The sequence below is a fragment of the Prunus dulcis genome, chromosome 3 (genome assembly GCF_902201215.1).
Source record: "Prunus dulcis chromosome 3, ALMONDv2, whole genome shotgun sequence".
Lineage (NCBI taxonomy): Eukaryota > Viridiplantae > Streptophyta > Magnoliopsida > Rosales > Rosaceae > Prunus > Prunus dulcis.
Window position 1 is genome coordinate 23,340,127 of NC_047652.1, and position 20,293 is coordinate 23,360,419.

The 20,293-nt window shown below is 40.6% G+C and overlaps 6 protein-coding genes across 9 annotated transcripts; 4 read left to right on the forward strand and 2 right to left on the reverse strand.

Moving 5' to 3' along the window:
• The first annotated feature begins 1,246 nt into the window (after window positions 1-1,246).
• LOC117621194 (glucuronokinase 1) lies at window positions 1,247-3,291 on the forward strand. The gene is made up of 6 exons (XM_034351533.1): window positions 1,247-1,511; window positions 1,602-1,751; window positions 1,846-2,034; window positions 2,138-2,254; window positions 2,349-2,509; window positions 2,899-3,291. Exons 1-6 carry the CDS (start codon window positions 1,287-1,289, stop codon window positions 3,140-3,142), a joined length of 1,086 nt encoding a protein of 361 aa, XP_034207424.1. The 5' UTR covers window positions 1,247-1,286; the 3' UTR covers window positions 3,143-3,291.
• A 279-nt stretch (window positions 3,292-3,570) lies between these two features.
• LOC117621196 lies at window positions 3,571-5,098 on the reverse strand. The gene is made up of 2 exons (XM_034351535.1): window positions 4,565-5,098; window positions 3,571-4,237 (listed from the first exon to the last, which is right to left on the reverse strand). The coding sequence occupies exons 1-2, from the start codon at window positions 5,003-5,005 to the stop codon at window positions 4,079-4,081; spliced, it is 600 nt and encodes a 199-aa protein (XP_034207426.1). The 5' UTR covers window positions 5,006-5,098; the 3' UTR covers window positions 3,571-4,078.
• On the forward strand, window positions 5,082-8,716 carry LOC117621192. 2 transcript variants are annotated; one of them, XM_034351529.1, is made up of 9 exons: window positions 5,082-6,242; window positions 6,435-6,490; window positions 6,572-6,654; window positions 6,766-6,844; window positions 7,200-7,310; window positions 7,639-7,748; window positions 7,925-8,008; window positions 8,196-8,233; window positions 8,418-8,716. In XM_034351529.1, exons 1-9 carry the CDS (start codon window positions 5,264-5,266, stop codon window positions 8,486-8,488), a joined length of 1,611 nt encoding a protein of 536 aa, XP_034207420.1. In that variant the 5' UTR covers window positions 5,082-5,263; the 3' UTR covers window positions 8,489-8,716. The 2 variants fall into 2 exon arrangements, with proteins under 2 accessions (XP_034207420.1, XP_034207421.1); XM_034351530.1 differs by lacking the exons at window positions 7,925-8,008; window positions 8,196-8,233; window positions 8,418-8,716 and having other exon boundaries at window positions 7,603-7,711.
• Window positions 8,717-12,579, reverse strand: LOC117621193. The gene is made up of 15 exons (XM_034351532.1): window positions 12,358-12,579; window positions 11,985-12,144; window positions 11,783-11,894; window positions 11,521-11,676; window positions 11,156-11,260; window positions 10,834-10,917; window positions 10,615-10,730; window positions 10,394-10,495; window positions 10,191-10,304; window positions 9,993-10,049; window positions 9,838-9,904; window positions 9,693-9,746; window positions 9,520-9,594; window positions 9,385-9,420; window positions 8,717-9,174 (listed from the first exon to the last, which is right to left on the reverse strand). Exons 2-15 carry the CDS (start codon window positions 12,002-12,004, stop codon window positions 9,061-9,063), a joined length of 1,212 nt encoding a protein of 403 aa, XP_034207423.1. The 5' UTR covers window positions 12,005-12,144; window positions 12,358-12,579; the 3' UTR covers window positions 8,717-9,060.
• Window positions 12,580-13,309: 730 nt separating this feature from the next.
• LOC117623410 (SAGA-associated factor 29 homolog A) lies at window positions 13,310-16,795 on the forward strand. 3 transcript variants are annotated; one of them, XM_034354377.1, is made up of 10 exons: window positions 13,310-13,436; window positions 14,138-14,299; window positions 14,510-14,603; window positions 14,840-14,916; window positions 15,217-15,326; window positions 15,468-15,559; window positions 15,708-15,761; window positions 15,986-16,139; window positions 16,290-16,303; window positions 16,486-16,795. In XM_034354377.1, exons 2-10 carry the CDS (start codon window positions 14,182-14,184, stop codon window positions 16,586-16,588), a joined length of 816 nt encoding a protein of 271 aa, XP_034210268.1. In that variant the 5' UTR covers window positions 13,310-13,436; window positions 14,138-14,181; the 3' UTR covers window positions 16,589-16,795. The 3 variants fall into 3 exon arrangements, with proteins under 3 accessions (XP_034210268.1, XP_034210270.1, XP_034210269.1); XM_034354379.1 differs by lacking the exon at window positions 13,310-13,436 and adding an exon at window positions 13,487-13,684; XM_034354378.1 differs by lacking the exon at window positions 13,310-13,436 and adding an exon at window positions 13,702-14,003.
• A 1,088-nt stretch (window positions 16,796-17,883) lies between these two features.
• On the forward strand, window positions 17,884-19,915 carry LOC117621318 (elongation factor Tu, chloroplastic-like). The gene has a single exon (XM_034351722.1). The coding sequence runs from the start codon at window positions 18,039-18,041 to the stop codon at window positions 19,518-19,520; it is 1,482 nt and encodes a 493-aa protein (XP_034207613.1). The 5' UTR covers window positions 17,884-18,038; the 3' UTR covers window positions 19,521-19,915.
• The last annotated feature ends 378 nt before the right edge of the window (window positions 19,916-20,293 follow it).

Consider the following 20,293-nt stretch of genomic DNA (forward strand, 5'->3'; position numbering starts at 1 on the left):
CTATTTTATAAATAATGAAAGTGCAAGAAAAAAAAAATATTATGCAAGAAAATTAAACTAATTTGAATTGCAACAATAAAATTAATTATGCAAGAAAATATAGACAAATTGGACATGCAAAAAGAAAAAAAAATTATGCAAGAAAAAGAAATAGAATATGCCAAAAATAAAAATTTACATTAAATTGATGAAAATGGTATTATAAATATTTTACCTCATCGGATAGATTTTGACCGCTTCGAATGTTCTCCCTTGCTTTTGTCAAGGCATTTCTCCATTTGCCTAAATCTTTATTTAGAAGTTTCCATCTACTAGACAACGCCATTTCGGTCCGAATGGAACCCGATCTTTGACAAAATTCTTCATGAATTTTGCTCCACATATGATGGAACTTCATCTCATTGCCCGTGATAGGGTCATGACTAATGTTCACCCAAGAGTGACACAACGCAATATCTTCCTGAGTTGACCACGAACCCCCGGTTTCGACAGAAGAGGCCATTTGTTTTTTTTTTTTTTTTTCTACAAATGGAAAGTAGTAGAAAAATGTGAGTGGAGGATAAAAAATATTGGAAGGAGAAGAGTTTGTATGGAGAATTGGTGTGGGAAGTGAAAAATGTGAGTGAAGAGTAAGAAATATTGGAAGGAGAATAGTTTGTGTGGAGAATTGGTGAGAAAAGTGAATAATGTGAGTGGAGAGTAAAAAATATTGGGGATGGAGAAGAATTGTATGAAGATTTTGTGTGGAAAGTAAATAAAATGGTTAGGTATTTAGGTATTTATAGGGAAAAAATACTAATTTTTTTTAAAAAATTTCAGAATTTTTTTGCAATTTTTTTAGCAAAAAAAATGAGGACTGTCGGATTTCTGGAAAAAAAATCCATCGGAGCGTCCCTGGCGCGACACGTGGCTTTTTACCGTTGGTTGCTGTCAGGGCTGACGTCAGCGCGCGGAGTTTAATTTTTTTTACCGTTGGTGCGTGTAATTCACGCGCCAACGGTAAAAAAAATTTGAATTTTGCGTGCGCTGACGTCAGCATGACGTCAGCCAACTCGGGCTCAAGCCCAGGCTGAAGTTGCCCTTGGGCCTGCCCGGGCTCGTGGGACCCAGCTGCTGCCCGGGCTTCCTTCCTCGCGCTGGAGCGACTTTGGGCTGGCCAGGGGGCCCTTTCACCCGGTTTGGGCGATGCGCTGGGCTTGCTCTAACAAGTGCTCACAGCCCACCCGACAACGCAGGAGTTTAAGTTCGAAGATCCAGTGGTTGTCAGCTGAACTTTCAAATCGAAAATGGGTGACCACCAGGCCAAGAGCGAAACTGCGTCGTTGATCGAGCACAGGGCCTACGCCAGGGTGGGCCTGCTTGGGAACCCGAGTGACGTTTATTTCGGCCGGACGATCTCCTTCAGCCTTGGCAACTTCTGGGCCACCGTGTGTTTGCAGCCGTCCGATGATCTCGTCATCCAACCCCACCCCATCCACGACCTCGTCGTTTTCAAATCCCTGGACCACCTGGTACCCCCCTACACTTGAATTGCAATTACATAAAAATTGAAATATTCAGTTTCTGCGAATGAAATGAATTATAAAAATCAAAATCAACAGGTGAATCGATTAGATAGTGAGGGTTATTATGGAGGCGTCCGATTGCTGATGGCAATTTGCAAAGTCTTCCTTGATTATTGCAAAGAAAACGAGATTCAGTTAGAGGCTCGAAATTTCACTCTCTCATATGATACTAATATCCCTCGACAGGTATTATCAATTTATTTTCCATTACACTTAATTTTAGTGATTCAGTAAGGTAGGGGCTTTTAAGCAAGTAATGATGTTTCTCTTTCACTTTCAGACAGGACTTTCAGGGTCTAGTGCTATTGTCTGTGCAGCCCTGAGCTGCCTTCTTGATTTTTACAAGGTTAGGCATTTGATCAAAGTCGAGGTCCGCCCTGGCCTCGTCCTTAGTGCCGAGAAGCAACTTGGAATTGTTGCCGGTCTTCAAGATCGTGTTGCCCAGGTGTATGGTGGCCTTGTTTACATGGTACTCAAATTTCAACCATTCCCTACCTAGCCTCTCCTTTTCACATTTCAACCATTCCCTACATTACATTGCTTCTACTTGTAGTAACTTTTTAACTTCCTAGGAATTTGACAAGGAGCACGTGGATACTTCGGGGCATGGCATTTACACACCCATGGATGTCAGTCTCCTCCCACCTCTTCATCTTGTCTATGCCGAGAATCCAAGTGATTCCGGGAAGGTTAGCCTTCCACTTTGTTAGTGCTCTCTCATTGTTTCCCACCTGCTGTGCAATTTGTACAACAATTAACACATTTATTTATTTGTAAGGGCAGGTACATAGTACGGTTCGTCAAAGGTGGCTCAATGGCGACGAGTTTATAATATCATCCATGACGGAAGTTGCAAATATTGCACTAGAAGGAAGGACGGCATTACTTGAAAAGGACTACACTAAACTAGCAGCGCTCATGAACCGTAATTTTGACTTTAGAAGGTTTGAGATATCTACATTTTGACTCATAATTTGATTATGTGATTGCCCGACTCTGATCCCTGAAGCTCTCATATCTGTTTATTTGGACTGCATTAGAGTAAATAAAAAATTAATTTGAAAAGGAAGGTGATTGCACAACATGATGTTGTTCAGACTATTGCCACACAAGGTTGATTGCACAAACTGTACATTTGTATGCCACATCTTATTCACTTTCTAATCCCCTTGACAGACCAGAAAGCTGGATAAATAAAAACAAAAAAGATACATGCCTCATACATGACACTCAGCTGGGCTGGAGTCGCACCTTATTTTTTGAACCATCTTCATATTTCTAGCGTTTTATGTGTCTTATGGCTGCTCAATACTGGTACATGGATGTTGTGCAGAAGCATGTTTGGAGATGATGCTCTTGGCGCTTTAAACATAGAAATGGTGGAGGTGGCTCGAAGTGTGGGTGCAGCATCCAAATTCACAGGTAGCGGTGGGGCTGTAGTCGTATTTTGCCCAGATGGTCCTTCACAAGTGAAGCTCTTAGAGGATGCTTGCCAAAAGGCTGGTTTTAAACTTGAACCGATACAAGTCGTTCCCTCTCTTCTAAATGAGGTTGATCTTCAAACTCTCTCAAAATAGGCGAGTGCTTGGGGTCCTTTCACTTTTGTTCTTGACACCCTCCCCCCCCTTTTCTCCCCGTCTCACATTGGTTTATATTGGTAAAGTTGAACTGTGAATTTTTGGTGGATGCTCCATTAATAAAAGGGAACGACGTTAATTTGATTCAATTGCTGTCAGCTTGAATGCCTGTACTTCCAAATTTCAGAGGTAGAACTGTCAATTTTGGTAGATGCTCCATTTATTAATAAAGGGGAACGAAGTTATGCCAGCCTTAACAGAGACCAAGAGGAGTTGAAGATCAATTTTATTTCCGTTGTGTAGAGAATGTTGAGATCAGAGCATGACTGAATCAAAAGACGACCTTCAACACTCAAATGACTCCGTATTTCTATTGACGGCAACGTTTCAATCAAAAGTACATTGGCCCAAACTAAAACTCAAAGTAATCTCTATAAGAAAGCATGAATTAGAATAAATTTTATGATCAATAGAACATATACAACATACCACCACTAGAGCTAGAGCTACAGAGATCTTGAGACCCCACCCAAAAAAAAGAAGAAAAAGCCTAAGAATAATACACACAGCAATCAGCAAAAAGCTAAGCTCGATCAGAACCAAGAAACAGTGCGCTCTCTCTCTCTCTCTCTCTCTCTCTCTCTCTCTCTCTCTCTCTCTCTCCCTTTTTCTGTGCTGAGCTGAGGTTACGTGATGAGAAAGCACTTTCCAATTTCTAGGCCTCATCATATCTTGTGGTTAGTTTGGCTACATAACTCACTCATGCTAACTCACATTACCAGAAAAGAAACATCTCCTACTCCCTACCTCCTGAGCATTTTATGAATACAGGCTACAGCTGCAGCTGCCAGTGGAAGAGCAACATGCTTCAAATTTTTCTTTCAAGATCTTAGTAAACAACCACAGCCACCAACAAGCTACTTAGAACCAATTCATTCACGGGTCACATAGTGAATTCATGAGCTCCTGCGGTGAACCCCAGATTGGAAGATCGAGTAGAGATTGGGTTATCTGTTCCTCTTGTTCACTACACATTGCTTCCGCTATGTCACACAGATTCGAAACATCACCAATGATAGCTTCCTGGGCTTCTGCCTGCATGGAGGAAGAAGGATTAATGATTGCAATTATATTGTGCCAGTGGAACCAAAATATTCCAAGGCCAAATAAAGGAATTCAAAGAAAATAATAGCAAAACCCTAAAATGATCTTTGATTATTGGGAAATCACAGAAATCTTTGTTTTCAATTTTCCACAGGGTAAGTGTAAGAATGCCAAAATCAACTCAACTGAGCCCCGAATTGGTGTCGTGGAGCATAAATTTCTGGCCTTGCAAAACCCTAAGACCCAAAATCTTTCAATTTTCATAATTCCCCACCAGCTAAACAATTGTAAAACCAAAAGAAAGAAATGCCCTTTTACCTGCAAGAGAAGCTCATCCACCACTGACCCACAAACGGACTCCGACCCTTGAAGCTCAGAAGGACCAGAACCAGCCAACGACGCCGTTTTCTCTCGTTCTTGCTCGTTCAATCGATGTTGCTGTTGTTGTTCTTGAAGATGGCACGTCCTCTCTTCCACTGCGCGCAATGTGCTCGAGAAAAGTTCCCACTGGTCGATCTCCGCCTGGTACTGAGTTTTGAGCTTTAAAAGCGACTTCTTCTTCCGCTCTCTCCGGAGTTTCTCGGCATCCTCCTGTAGATCCGCGGCAGACGTAGACAGTGGAGCCCGGAGCGACGAGTCAGCAGATGGGTCGACCCGGCGCTTCTTCCTGCGCTTGAAAACGAAGCCGTCTTCATTCACGAGCTCCCAGTCTTCGTCGTCTTCCCAAGCTGCTGCTCCTGAAGGTGTTGACTCCACCATTATTGCTCACAACGCAGCCACGAGCGGGAAAAACTGAAAATTTGAGACTGATCAAAATTTTAAAGTGACAAAATTCGCTCCAGTTGCCTTCAGGTGGACACTTCAGTAAGATGATGTGTTATGACATGCCACATGCCGAGAGAACGGCGTCGTTTTCACTTTCTCAAGGAAAACGACACTCCGTTTTCTTTTTCTCGGTTAATATGACAAACGACACCCAATCCCTCTCCAGCTCCTCTGTCCTCCTGCTGCGTTCCAATGGCTAAACCAGTCTCTCTGTCCCTTCTCTTCCTTCGTCCAACACTCACACTCTCTCGCTTACTGCAACCACACCCAATCCTCAGAGCCGTACTCTCTCGACCATGGCCATCCTCAACGATGTCGTTTTCAACCACCTCCACTCCATACCCACTTCAGTACGACCTGATCGTCAACCGCCCAACTCAGTCCTCGCTCGACCACACTCGCCGCCGGCCCGCCCGACTCAGCAAACCCGACTCAGATAACTCCCCGGATTCCGAATCAGACTTACCGGAAAAACCCGCCTCCGTCTCAGAGTTGGGTTTCGAGAACTGGCTTGATGAGAAGCTGGCTTCGGCGGAGATGGACAAGTCGAAGAGGAAGTACTACAACAAGAGGAGGAAGAGGATGTACGGAACCGATTCGGAAGAAGACGAAAGGCGGAGGGAGGACGAGGAGAGTTTGGTGGAGTTGAAGCCGGAGGTGGTTGAGTTCAACACGTTGCACAAGAGAGAGGAGGAGCTCTACTTTTACGACACGTTTACGTATCCATGGGAGAAGGACAAGCATTACAAGATGGTGTACCAGCTGGAGAAGAAGTACTTTCCTGATCAGTGTCTCGACAAGGCGTTTCTTGAACCAGGTCAATCCAGTCCCAATGCCAATGTTGATAGTAATAATCTGAAGGGGAAGGTGAAGCGAAAGAAAAAGAAGGATGGGGATGGTGAGGAAGTGGACAGTAATAATAGTAAGGGGTTGGTGTTCTTTGAGGAAGATGAAGAGAGAAAAGAAAAGAGCGAGAGAGATTTGGTGAGCAATGTGAGTAAAGATGTTACAGAGAAGAAGGTGGAAGACTTCTTTAAGTGTTTGAAGAAAGTCCCCAATAAAGATGCTCAGGTTGGTAATGGGGAGCCATATCTTTTGACAAGGACTACTGAGCTTCCTCCCAAATGGGATGGTCCCTATGGGACTGTGGTTTTGGTGAACAAACCCAAAGGTGAGTCTCTACTCTCTACATTGCTTGTGTCTGTTTTCCATTAAAATCTGTTCCTGTACTCTTCTTTATATCTCCATATGCTTGTTTTCAATATTTTGTTGCAACTTTGAGAAAAAATGGCAACATTGTTAAGTTTGACTTTTGTTGAATAAATCAAAAGATAAAGGAATTATGTTGCAATTTGCAATACAGGATGGACTTCTTTTACAGTTTGTGGAAAGCTACGTCGCCTAGTCAAAGTGAAAAAGGTGCCTTTCAGTTTCAGATGTTGCGTTATACCTTGCCATATAAATAAGTGTTCATATAACTTATATTCTGGTGGATTACAGGTAGGGCATGCTGGAACTCTTGATCCTATGGCAACTGGTTTATTAATTGTATGTGTTGGAAAAGCCACTAAGGTGGTAGACGGGTAGGTATTTGGATGCCTTGCAATTCATCTAGTTCAATTGCTAGTAGGCCACATTAGATGGTGATATATATATATTTTGAATAGAAAGGGTTTTAATATATATTACTGCAGATACCAAGGTATGATCAAGGGTTACAGTGGTGTTTTCCGATTGGGGGAGGCTACTTCAACTTGGGATGCTGATTCACCGGTGTGTTTATGTTTTATGACCAACATCAATCTCATTTTGGACTAAAATTATATGCTTGCGGTTGCTTGTATATATGTTCTCTATTCTGAAATCATGATAACTAAAACCAGAGTACATAGTTATCCACATTCTGACCTATAGATTGGGAAAGCCGTTTTAGTCCTATGTAATTTTTGATTCAATTTTATTACTGAAACGTCAATTATAATGCATCATAGCAGTTGTAAATATTGTCTGGTGGATGAACTTATTTGACTAGTCTCTAAGAACTACTGTTATTGCCCCTTTTGTTTAGTATTTCAGTGCAAGCTTAAACATGGTCTAAATTTTTCTCCCACACCACTCTCTTATGCAGGTCATTCAACGTGAGCCCTGGGAGCATATCAAAGATGAAGACATAAAGAAAGTTGTTGCATCCTTTTCTGGGGAGATCTGGCAAGTACCTCCAATGTTTTCTGCCATCAAAGTAAGCATTTTGTGTTCCACATGTAGTGATGACTCTAAGATAGGTGTTAGCAGAGACATAGTCGAGTCCTGGCGATTTCATATATTAAGTCCAAATAATGTGTGTTTCAATGTAAAATGTCATATAAACAGCAAGCTTGGTGAAAAGTGTAGCACAGGCTTCAGTTAAATTATTGGCATATTCAAACTCTTATATTTTGTTTTGAACTTTTTGGCTATGACATAGCAACTCTCAGGAAACTTCGTGTTTTCCTTTTCTGAATCGCATGCATATATTCTGTGGATTCGAACAGGTTTAATCATACTCAAGTTTCACGAACGTGCAACAGGTTGGAGGTGAAAAGATGTATGAGAAAGCAAGAAGAGGAGAAAGCATTGAGCTCTCACCTAGACGTATATCAATTTTCCAGTTTGACATTGAGCGCAGCTTAGATGACAGGTACCCTACTTTTGTTGGTATTTGTTTACTGTTGCCTATTTAATTAACACCACGCTTTGTTGCTAAATTGTATCTAGTGTGTCCAGGTAGAATTCATCTATTTATGATACTTTAGAAGTTCTGAGCTCTTATGTTCTTGAGCCTGTATATATTTATGATTTATTGTATTTCTGCAGACAAAATTTGATTTTCCGGGTTACTTGCTCCAAAGGGACATACATTCGGTCGCTATGTGCAGATTTGGGGAAGGCTCTCGGAAGGTATTCAGTTTTAAGAGACTCATTCTTGACTGTGAAATCTCCCCCTTTAAATAATTGTCATCCTATACTTGAACTATTTTACAAATGAAGAGAGGATAGAACTTTTATCTGTCAAATGAAATTTGTTTGAGCTTCTTTTTCATAATCTGGATTATGGGTTGACGTATTTTAAACTCTTCATTTGCAGTTGTGCCCATTTAACTGCCCTTCGAAGAGATTCAATTGGTAAGAGCCTTAATTCTTGACTTTGAAGTGCTGATTAATTGCGATAATTTGACCTTTATTTTTTTCACATGCTGATGAATTTCATTGATCGATATTGAAACTTGTACCAACCAAAGCATACATTGAAGATTAAGTTGTTGAAATTAATATATTGTTAACTGGTAGTTACCGATCTACTTGGCAGGGGAATTTTCTGCAGACAATGCATGGGACTTCAAAGAGCTGGAAGAGGCAATTACCAAAACTTATTTCTAACTATGATTGCAATCTGATTCTTTGTCTCACGAGTTTTGAAGCTTTGGCGAAGTACACAAGACTACAAGAGGATCGGCCAATTCTTTTTCAAGCTTATTATAGCTATAAAAATTGAGATTCTTTTTCTTTTACCTTTTATTTTAATTTAAAATGTAACATATTTTTGTGTGTTAATTTAAAGTGTAGCATTAATCATTTAAGAAATTGAATTGTGAGAACTTGAGTTCATGATCGAACGATTCTTTGAGGCAAAACTCACTAACACATCACCTTGGTTCAGAATTACAAAACCATATAGTTTGGCCAACCATCGGATGGTTGGTAAGCTCGACCAATCCATCATCTAATGAATTCCGTTAACTGTATGTGTACGAAGAGAGAAGAATTCAATCCATACGACTATCTATACCCAAAAGTGCAATTCTTGAAAATGAGAACCAGCTAAAAAGGAAAAAAACACATCCACAAGTCTAGAATGTAGCAAGCAACGAAACAATTACAGCCAGATTGAATGTAACTTGTGTAAGAACGTGGTAATTGTACAAGTTACTCTCGCCATAATCATAAACCCTCTAATGAGCTGTTGAATTTGGAGGATCAACTCCCATTGCCTCAAAATATGCTTTCTCTGCTCTGGTCATTCGTGCTTGAAACATTGTCCATTCTCTCCTGCACCTCTCCCTCACCTGACACAAGGAATTCACAAATTTCAATGCTCTCTTCTTATTTGTAAAAAGATGGTGTCAAATTGTCAATTCACTAGAAATGCCACAATTCTGTATGTCCATGACACCAGGTCGAAACAAATACGCTGGTGCAGAAACACAAAAGCAGAGAGAGAGAGAGAGAGAGTTTCAGAAGAAAAACAAATAAAGGACAGAGAGGTTGTTAAATACCCCTTCCCATGGTGCTCTTCCACGCTCTGCTTGCCCCTGTCCAGAAAAAAAAAAAAATCTTGGTGAGTCACTGAGTACAGTTTATTCCAGATAAAATCAATAATATATCAGTTGAGGTTAAAAGCTCGGATTTACTTGGTTCCCGAGTGATGGAACACCTTGATGGACAATCCACTGTGCATCCACGACTCCTATTTTCTTATGTGCAGGCTGTTTCCAAGCAAAGACATAAGGTCGAAGACCCCAATTACAACCACAAAGAGGAGGGCGTAATATAATTAAGGCAGAAAGAGAAATCTGTTTCGAACCTCTACGCATTGTCTAAGAGCAAAATCCAGGCCCCAGCCATGGACCAGGTCATTCTGCAAAAGCAGGGAAAAGTTTTTGGAAGTAGCCACAGAGCAATCCCTAAAGGACTTGCAATAGTTCGAACAGAGAGATAATAATATATACCTGAATCATGTGCCAAACACAACGCCATGCATCCCGAGAAAACACAGGTGCCATAATTTCAACAAACCTGCACATTTGGGTATTCATGGTAGGATGTATTAGAAACCCATTCCAAAAGTTTCCACAATGGTGATGGAGAAGATATCTTTACATACGCTGCACATGGTGGCAAATGCGGATCATTACACCAACCAGGTTTCTCCTCTGTCAGCCTGTAGGAAGAGGTTGAACAAAATATACTGTCAATCAACAATTTGAATCATCACTTGTATTTGGCCAACCCAATGTCAAGTGGATATATTATCAATGAGAGAAGCGGAATACAAAGACATTAGACAATTTTCCAGTCTTACATGTGAACTTCACTGTCACCTCTCCGCTTCGTCATTTGCCATGTGAGCCCATTATTTGGTTCTAAACCAGGCTGAGATATTTCCAAACCATATTTCCTTACCAATTTTATGTATCTGGTACAAAGAAGATTAAGCCTTAATATACTAGTTCATCCGAGCAATAATTTTCAATAAAAGCAGCCCAATGAATTTCCATCACTCACTCCTCTGCGTTGAAGTGCTCCACACCAAGATCTTCATCCCAAACAAATATGTAGTCGTAGGGTGCCACAATATCAGGATGCAAAAACCGCTTGGCATACCACCTGGAAGCAGTTTCCAGGAAGCTTGTATCAAAACTTCACTTTTGCAGGGTTAAGATAAATCCATTGCAGAATTATAAGGACAAACTTCAAATATATGAAGAGGATAATTTCTTTCTAACCATTTAGTTTGCTTCTGAATGCTCACATGGATAGCCCGCTTTGACCACTCAAATTCATCCCATTCACTTGTCCGCCCATCGTAGTGAAACAACAGAATGGTGAAATTCTTTGAGAACTGTGTAAATTTACGTTCAGCAAGAGAGAGAGAGAGAGAGAGAGAGAGAGAGAGAGAGAGAGAGAGAGAGAACTGTACAAATGAACTTGCAGAGAGATCAGACCTTTTTCACTGCTGCATCAACATTATTTTTCTGAGCATAGCCCACGGTAAAGGTTACAAGATACTTCGGCTTGATGATTAAGTCCTGCAAGTGCCACCTCCACAAGAAAAGGTTCAGATTAGAGAACAGATCTGACACAAAATCTAATCATCAGTGACAACAGAGCAATTGTCATTGTTGTAATTAAGTGCAATATTTAGCAATCCTCTAAAGAGAGGACAGGATAATAACCGAACAGCACTCTACTATAACTACACAGGCTGAGAGGAATCTAGAGATCAGATGTGTCTTTCATGCTAAATTTATGGTAGCAGATGCACACCTCACTGGGCAGACCCCATAGTCGGCGAAGATAGAAATCCGACTCAGATGCAATGATGCCTGGGGGTAGGCTTTCAGCACCTCGAGGATTTGTTGGAACCCAAATCTGCATTATAGTCAAATGGATAGTAGTCAGTGCCAGCACATAAAGATGAGGACATTAATAGATGCTGCCAAATTTCCTGGAAAAATTACAACATCAGAAATCTTGAAGAAAAGTATGCATCATTAGATAGTACACCAATGTACTTTTACTCCATGAGGTCTTCAATAAATAATTGTCACAAATAAGTATAACCTTTCGCCGAGGAGTAGGATTAAACCCATGCGTACTGCCCAAGTATGACTAAAACTGAATGAACGTACCTTTGCCTCCTCATTAGATACATATCTTGCGGAGTTGTCTGTGTTGCCCTTCAAAGAAGACCAGGCATTCAATAGTGCTTGGGTTGAAAACCCGGAGTACTTGTCCTCTATGTACGAAAGATCAATGGAAGGAAAAAGGCTGGATGGAAGATTCATCTACCAGATTCAAACACAATAGGAGGTCCATGTTACTCTTTATATGATCAGGATTCAGAAGCAAATGAATCAAAATACACAAGCATACAAAAGAAAAACCGTGCACCTTAGTCAAATAGAGTGTTGGAAATGAAACTCCTAAAAAGAAGCCTAATACAATTCCAACGAAGACTGTGACAACAAGCCGCATTTTCTCATTGGGGTTCCTAATATTTCCACTGCAGAACAATTTGAACTTTGAGCGTCGTCGAAACATGATGAACATAAAGAATGTCCCAAGTAAAAAACAAGAGTTAGAAGTTTCATACATGCGTATCGGCGACACCATATTCCTATGATTCTACAATCACAGAGATTTGAGTCCCAGCAAGCAATAGGCGGTGTTCCATACACAAAATAACTCAGCAGCTTTTACAGCTTCAGCAGTGAACTTCTTGCTTTCATGGCAAGGAAATCATTCAACCAACCCTGAAGAAACAAATAAGTTGCAACTTAAAAAACATGCTGTGTGAGTCAAATTAATTACAGCAAACTAGCTCAGCTAATCTGATTACAGAAAATGACCAATTTAAATTGAGCTTGAGTTGATAAATTCATGAATTTATTTCAAACAAGGGAAGATGAAGTTAAAACTCATGACCGAATCAAGAAATATTAACATGAAAAACGAAAGGTGATTGCCTGCCTTAATCTTCAATGGAGAGAGGAGCAAGCCAAACGCGGCCCAGCTTGTCCGGGGAGGAGCAGGAGCAGAGCAGGAGCTTCCAATTTCGTTTCCCTGACTTTCTGGAACCGATTGATCGAACAAACGATTCACAAAAACAAAAAAAGGAAAGAAATTGGATGGAAAATGGCACTGAGGAACTCTGACTCTGAGATTTGAATTCCCCGAGGAATTTACATAACGCCTTTTAACACTTAAATTGTGTTCGGGTTGCAATCCTCTGTGCCACTCATACCGGGAAGTTTGAACCATAGGATACAGTCTTGCCGTCGGATAAACATGCTTTGTGGGACCCACATGAACATTTGGAGGTCTTGCTGTTGAGTACATTTCAAAACCGGAGTGGTCAAGTCTCTGCCTTTCCTTTGAGTGGGGCCCGGTCAGATAAGGCAAAATGAAAACGAAATGATTGGTGTTGTGATTAGTGATTGGAAATTTGGAGCGTACTGTTTGACAATTTTGGGCCGGCCGGTCACTCATTTCAAATATCATTTTGAATCAAAGAAAGATTCATACGTTATATTACCCTCTATATTATTGTAATTATGGTGATGTTGAACTAAAAGACACGATTGAATTGCATAGGATTTGGTTACATTAAGTATCATTTATTCATGATCACGAGTGTCTCGTATTTGTGTTGCGGCTCCCGGGTCTTAAGTACAAGAGTTAAGGGATTAGAGTAATGCATTTTGTATCCTATATTCTTGGTAAGATAAGTTCTTTTATCCTAATCACATTCATTTTTTAGCACCAAACATGAATCACGATATTGAATTAAACTAATCCAATCTGCTACTTATCTTACCCACCAAACGAGGAACGCAAGCACGAACGGCCCTTGCCCATGGTTGAGGTGGGCTGTAGCCCATCCGAAATCTACATAGTATAATCCAGCCCACCAGCCCATCAGCCCATACTTCCACACCCCTACCGTCTGCCTTATCCATTATGTCCACGACACTGCCCCAAGCCCAACCGTCGCTCAGCCTCAGCCTCATCCTCCTCCTTGCAGCCGCTCCACTCTCTAGCCTCTGTGAGTTCCTCCTCCTCCTTCTTCCAATTCAATTTATGAATTTGTTTCTTAGTTCTAATTTAGGGATTTAGGAACAAATTTTAATGCACTTTTGAGTTTCTTTTTGTAGGTGTCGATCAGTGACTTTCCTAAATTGAATCCCTAAATTGGGCATTAATTTAAAAAAAAAAAAAAAAAGATATAAATTAAATCCCTAAACTTGGCTGAGCTTATTGTATTCCTATAATTCGGTTCTTAAAGGTCCTAAGGTATGGATGTAAACTTTTTGCTGCTATGCGTTTGTTAATTGATCGTTGTTAGCTTATCGTTTTGTGGGCTTGGCTGATTGCAAATCAATGTGCAAAAATGTCATAAAAACAAAGGAGACTTTGTTGAAATTTCGAGGGAATCTTTGTCCTAAGGAAAATTGGCTTAAGTTCAGCCCACCCAAGTTCAAATCCTGGGTTCGTCCGTGCATGCAATTAATGTATTTCTCGTCTTCTTCTTCTCACTGTGAATGTTGACACTGCATCTATGCTTTGTGCAGGCCTGTAATGGCGGCCCTAGGTTCAGATTTAACTTAATCATGTACTATTTTATGTTTTTTCCCCATTAGAGAAATGAAATGGTTTTCCAACATATTAAACACCAAATTTCCACTTTCCTCTGTAACTTTAGATTTCAAATCCCGAAGTTTTACTTGTTTGGTTATCAAATTTCAGAATTTGTTTCGAATTTGGTGGGAGTGAAATTTTAGGACAAAACAATGTCATCGCCAGACATTGCAGGAATACTGGACAAGTCAAAAGAGCTCGATCAATTAAGGAAAGAGCAAGAAGAGGTGCTCACCGAGATAAACAAGATGCATAAGAAGCTCCAAGCCAGTGAGTCATTCTGTTAGTCCTTGAAGATATCCCTTTAAATTTTTATAATTGGTTTTGTCCCTTTTACAGTACGTATTTCATTGGAATATTGTTGACGTTTGATTTTTGTTTTAATCGATCAGTTGGTGAATAGTGAGGAATGACCAGTATCAGTATGTTTTACATATAATATTAATTTCTTTTTCAATCTCTCTTTGCGTGTCTATATAGCTCCTGAAGTGGTTGAGAAGCCTGGGGATAATGCGTTGGCGAAGCTGAAGGCTTTATATGTTCATGCCAAAGAGCTCTCTGAAAATGAAATGAAGTATGTTTGTTTTATATCCTAAATGAAGTTGAAAACTTCCTTGGAACCGAAAACAAAAACGTGTTTAAAAAGTTCCTATTAAGCTTACATGTATCTTTACCTTTTTGGGTCGTTTGGCTGAAGATTAAAAGAAATATGTTTCTGAAGCTCATGCTCTTGTCATAACTTCTTTTTCGTACAAGTTACCTTAGTTTGTTGACAACCTATTCAGGTTAGTTTATTGTACTTGCTTGCAGTGTTTCAAATTTGTTGTTGAGTCAACTTGATGCTCTGTTGCCTTCTGGACCTCCAGGGCAGCCACGGAGAAGGATGGGTATGGATCAAACAAATTTAAAAAATTACAGTTTTCTGTTGGCTTATAGATAAATCTTTTGCAGTCTTTGTTTTCAAGATAAACAAATCATGAGTGTTCCAAGCCCCTTCGTTCAGTTGGTTTCATTGATAGATACCAATATATATGCTTACCAAATATATAAATAATAATAAATAAATTTAAAAAAAATATATATATATGGCATTATATTGAGTGACTAAAATTCCAATGAGATTCCCGTGCTTTTTATTTGGAAAACACTCTATTTTCTTCATTTAGCTGATATTACATATACTGCAGAAGGTAATGAGCAGAAAAGGAAGAGAATGAAGAATGATTCAGATATTTCGAGGATGTCCCCCTCCGTGCGAAGTCAACTCGAGCTTTTTGCTAGTCTAAAAGGTGAACAGGTATGCAGCATCATGGTGATCTGTCATCTCTTGCTGCGGCACGCAGCCAGCTACTCTAGCACTCTCGGTTAAAATGTTGCACTTCACTTAATTGATACTCCTTGAAGTTCTGTTTTTACTGACATTTACTTTCACTTTTAGGTGGCGGCTAGGGTCATGGTCACTACTGAAGATGCTGAAAAGGAAGAGTGGCTTGTTGTAAAAGTTTTGCATTTTGACAAGGAAACAAGAGAGTAAGCTTCGATTTACTTTCTATATGACAACTTATTGTAGTTTACCGTGATAATTGATAATAATAATGGAACAAAATGATATGAAGAATGACACTTATTCTTTCAGAACCTACTTGATCCTTTTATTAAAATGCCAGTTTACGTGCAGACTTGAAGTACTAGATGAGGAGCCAGGTGATGATGAAGAAGGTGGTGGTCAAAGGTGACTTCTCTTTTTGGGTGTTTTAACAATTCTGTTTTCTTTGCTTTGTATTGAATGATTTTCCAATACTTAACAACTCTCCGTTTCATGATTATTTTTATATTAGCTTTACACAATTGAATTTTGAAATTACGTGCTTATCACAATGCCAATTAGCTGAATCTAAGTTGCTCATTATTCGGGATATCCTCTTCATTTTTCTCTGTTGTCATTGCTGCTCTCAGAAAGTACAAGTTGCCTATGACAGCAATTATCCCTTTCCCCAAGAGAACTGATCCTTCCAGTGCCCAAGATTTCCCTACTGGAAGACACGTTTTGGCAGTATATCCAGGAACAACTGCACTATATAAGGCAACTGTGGTGAACGGTCATCGCAAGGTGATGATTCCATCCATGCACTTTGATTCACTTTTCTTTTTTTCTTTCGTGGATTCCAGTCCTTTTTGTTTCGTTTTAGCAATTATGATGTGGAACTAACCCACCCTGGTTATGTTGTGTGCGTGCTTCTGTGGGATGCTCAACCATCAGAGGAAGACAGATGAGTAAGTGATATCGATTCGTGCTTTATTTACATTCCCAAATTTTGGTAGCAGTGCATTGTTTATGTGGTTTCGAAATCTAAATTGAAAATATGTAATATAAGCACCTATAACCTAATGACCTGCAAATGGAAACAATTATATATTATAAGGATACATGTCATGTTCAGTTTGGATTTGGACAGGTATTTGCTGGAATTTGACGACGACGAGGAAGATGGAGCCTTGCCTCAGAGGGTAGTGCCCTTCCATAAGGTGGTTGCCCTGCCAGATGGACATCGCCAGTGATTCTTTCTTGCCGTTTATAGAATAACTTTATGTATAAATTAAATTAATTGGTGTGTATTTTTACCCTCACCACCCCCATCCGCACCCCCACAGTATCTGTAACCACACGTTTATGAGCTCTTCTTAGGGCATGTTTACGTATCATTAATGGGTATGAGAGGAAAGGGAATGATTTCCGTTCCTGATTTTCTTTGCGTTTACTTGCAATTAGGAGTTAAAAAATAAGTGAGCTCCACCTCAAAATCCGTAATCACATCCCCTCAAAATTGGGTATTAGATCAACTAAGGAGGAGTAGTTGATTCGATTCTCATTCTTGTTTTCTCTTAGTAACTTCCAAAAATACCTTTATCACTTTACTATAATTCCAAAACACCTCAAACCCTTTAAATAATAAAAAAAAATTCATGCCAAGAAGTTTCAAGACGCTCTAACTTCTTTTTCACGTTAGGTGAAATATATATATTTATTGGAGTTTATTTTTTCGTTTGAAATTGCTATGAACAAAAGTGTTATTAACATTATCATTGAACTAGGCTCTTGTTGCTCATCTTGTTTAGCATATTGAGTTCTCATGTTTACACTGTCTTACTAGTTTGCTGCAGCATTAGTTTGGTTTCCTTAGTCAATTTGAGAATTATATATGTGTTGTGGAGTAATCAAATTAATTTGGATTCTGATTCATGAAAATCAGTAAACAATATTAATGGAGAATCAACCCAATTCCTTTGCTAATTCCATATGTTTAGTAAACAACTAATGGGAATTATTCTTCCCATACCGTTTCAATAGTTTCCCAATTTCTAAATTCTCTAATTTCTTACTTTTTCCATTACTGATACGTAAACATGCTCTTAGTTTAAGCTTCAACTCTATTCTTTTTTATGTAGCGGATGACATATGTTATTTCTTCATTTGAGTCTCAGCAATGAAAGCTCACATACAATACGTGTTTTATTTACAAATACTTTACCCTAGATTATAAACTCTGTCGTTTATAGTAGTTGCGAGCTAGGTTGGTTAGTTAGATTCTTACGTCAAAGTTCGAGCACTTTTTTTTTTTTCCCTTATTTTAAAATTTTTTTGGGCCAAATACCCTTTTCCCTGATTTAGATTAAGCTAATTTTTTCATAACAATAGCGACTAAAATCTGTTTGTTTGTTTGTGTTTTTTTTTTTTTCATATTGCATAATGTATAATCATGAGTTTAATAACACAAACAGCCAACATGAATATGAATATTATAGGATTGAAATAATAATAATAATAATAAAAAAGAATATTATAGAAAATAAAAAAATTTAAAACCAAGAAATAAAAAATAGTTATAGTTTACATACAGGCTAAGCAAGTGGTCCCACTGTGATCTCCAAAGCCCTTCCCTTCAAATTCCCACATTTCTGAGTTGCCTCCTCCGCCCTTTCTTTCGATCATCCTCGCCGCCGACAATCCATGGCTTCCGCAATCGGAGCCCCATTGTCATCCAAACTCCTTTTCACGCCCTCAGCACCAACTTCATCCTCACTCTCTCTCTCTACCCACCTTTCTCTCTCTAACCAAAAACCCACCATCCCCAAAACCCTAGCTTGCTCCAAGCCAAACAATCAACCCTTCCTCTCCTCCACCTTCCTCACCACCACAAATGTCTTCACAGTCTTGCGATCCCCACCATCGCTCCGCCGGCGCCGATCCTTCACCATCCGGATGGCACGTGGCAAATTCGAGCGCAAGAAGCCGCACGTGAACATAGGCACTATCGGCCACGTTGACCACGGCAAGACGACCCTGACAGCTGCCCTGACCATGGCCCTAGCCTCCATGGGCAACAGCGCCCCGAAGAAGTACGACGAGATCGACGCCGCCCCCGAAGAACGCGCGCGCGGGATCACCATCAACACGGCCACCGTCGAGTACGAGACCGAAACCCGCCACTACGCCCACGTGGACTGCCCAGGCCACGCCGACTACGTCAAGAACATGATCACCGGCGCCGCCCAGATGGACGGCGCCATCCTAGTCTGCTCCGGCGCCGACGGCCCCATGCCCCAGACTAAAGAGCACGTATTGTTGGCCAAACAAGTCGGCGTGCCCAATGTAGTTGTGTTCTTGAACAAGCAGGATCAGGTCGACGACGACGAGCTGCTTGAGCTGGTGGAGTTGGAGGTCCGAGAGCTTCTGTCGTCGTACGAGTTTCCGGGAGACGATGTGCCGGTGGTTTCTGGGTCGGCATTGTTGGCTTTGGAGGCTTTGATGGCGAACCCTGAGATCAAGAGAGGGGAGAATGAGTGGGTGGACAAGATATATGAGCTGATGGATGCTGTGGATAATTACATTCCGATTCCGCAACGGCAGACAGACCTTCCTTTTTTGCTGGCGATCGAGGACGTGTTTTCGATAACAGGGCGAGGCACGGTGGCCACGGGGAGGGTGGAGAGGGGTAGAGTGAAAGTTGGGGACCATGTGGACATTGTGGGATTGAGAGAGACTAGGAATACAACAGTGACTGGGGTTGAGATGTTTCAGAAAACACTTGATGAGGCTATGGCCGGTGACAATGTGGGGCTTCTGCTGAGGGGTATTCAGAAGATTGATATCCAAAGGGGAATGGTGGTGGCCAAGCCGAAAAGCATCACGCCACATACCAAGTTTGAGGCCATTGTGTACGTGTTGAAGAAGGAGGAGGGAGGGAGGCATTCCCCGTTTTTCCCAGGGTATAGGCCGCAGTTTTACATGAGGACGACAGATGTTACGGGGAAGGTGACCGGGATAATGAATGACAAGGATGAGGAGTCAAAAATGGTGATGCCGGGAGATCGGGTGAAGATGGTGGTGGAGCTTATAATGCCAGTGGCTTGCGAGCAGGGAATGAGATTTGCTATTAGGGAAGGTGGCAAGACTGTCGGGGCTGGTGTCATCCAGTCCATTATTGAGTGAGTTTCATAGTGTAATTAGTTAGGGTGTTTAGTCGGTGTTTATTTTATGATTAAATCTATAGAGAACTTAGTTACTTATGGTGTGGATTATAGTTTTGTTGATAGCTTGATCGCATTCAACTTTGCTCTCTTTGTCACTTTCTTGCTTTTATAATGGTTTTTGGAGTTGCTGTTGTAGTAGCAGTGTTAACTGTCAAAGTTTTTGCAACAAGAAGTTCAATACTTATTGTTAAGTGTTTTGTAAGGAGTTATTAAGAGAAGTAGAATAAGGTGAGAAGCAGAGCAATTTTTGTTGTCATGTGAAGTTTCTGTATCTCTTTTGAGTTTTGGCTCTTTGTTGAGTTGAAGGGGATGAGGAACTGAGATGGATATGAATGTTATCGGATTGAAAGTGAAGTCAGTTGCCATCTGTTTGTTTGTTGCGTAGTGAATCTTACATGTATTTGGTTGTCACAATCAAATCAAAGTTTAATGGTCCAGGATGTATTTGGAGCAGTGTGTGTTGTTTTCTCTCAGTTTTACATCACCCCACCCCCTTGTTTGCACCACCACCACCACCACCACTATTGTATGTAGTGGTGACAATAAAATCAAAGGTTAGTGGTCCAGGATATATCAGAATTGGACCTCAAGTGTCATTCTTTCAAGCATGCAGCTTGGTGTAGGGTAGGTGATCTCACATTTTTGTCGGTAAGAGGAAGAGTTGCCCTCGCGTGCTTGGGCATGGCGTGGTGGTTATTGGCCAGTGTGTTGTGAGACTCACATGCATAGCAG

Coding starts and splice junctions, on each gene's coding strand:
- LOC117621194 (XM_034351533.1), top strand. CDS start 1,287: ATGGGTGACCACCAGGCCAAGAGCGAAACTGCGTCGTTGATCGAGCAC. Junction 1,752..1,845: donor ATACTAATATCCCTCGACAG/GTATTATCAATT, acceptor TTTCACTTTCAG/ACAGGACTTTCAGGGTCTAG. Junction 2,510..2,898: donor CGTAATTTTGACTTTAGAAG/GTTTGAGATATC, acceptor GATGTTGTGCAG/AAGCATGTTTGGAGATGATG.
- LOC117621196 (XM_034351535.1), bottom strand. CDS start 5,005: ATGGTGGAGTCAACACCTTCAGGAGCAGCAGCTTGGGAAGACGACGAA. Junction 4,238..4,564: donor TGGATGAGCTTCTCTTGCAG/GTAAAAGGGCAT, acceptor TCCTCCATGCAG/GCAGAAGCCCAGGAAGCTAT.
- LOC117621192 (XM_034351529.1), top strand. CDS start 5,264: ATGGCTAAACCAGTCTCTCTGTCCCTTCTCTTCCTTCGTCCAACACTC. Junction 6,491..6,571: donor GCCTAGTCAAAGTGAAAAAG/GTGCCTTTCAGT, acceptor GGTGGATTACAG/GTAGGGCATGCTGGAACTCT. Junction 6,655..6,765: donor GCCACTAAGGTGGTAGACGG/GTAGGTATTTGG, acceptor ATATTACTGCAG/ATACCAAGGTATGATCAAGG.
- LOC117621193 (XM_034351532.1), bottom strand. CDS start 12,004: ATGGTGTCGCCGATACGCAT. Junction 10,731..10,833: donor TTGATGCAGCAGTGAAAAAG/GTCTGATCTCTC, acceptor AAATTTACACAG/TTCTCAAAGAATTTCACCAT. Junction 9,175..9,384: donor GAAGAGCACCATGGGAAGGG/GTATTTAACAAC, acceptor TCCTTGTGTCAG/GTGAGGGAGAGGTGCAGGAG.
- LOC117623410 (XM_034354377.1), top strand. CDS start 14,182: ATGTCATCGCCAGACATTGCAGGAATACTGGACAAGTCAAAAGAGCTC. Junction 14,917..15,216: donor GCAGCCACGGAGAAGGATGG/GTATGGATCAAA, acceptor CATATACTGCAG/AAGGTAATGAGCAGAAAAGG. Junction 15,327..15,467: donor CTAGTCTAAAAGGTGAACAG/GTATGCAGCATC, acceptor TTTCACTTTTAG/GTGGCGGCTAGGGTCATGGT.
- LOC117621318 (XM_034351722.1), top strand. CDS start 18,039: ATGGCTTCCGCAATCGGAGCCCCATTGTCATCCAAACTCCTTTTCACG.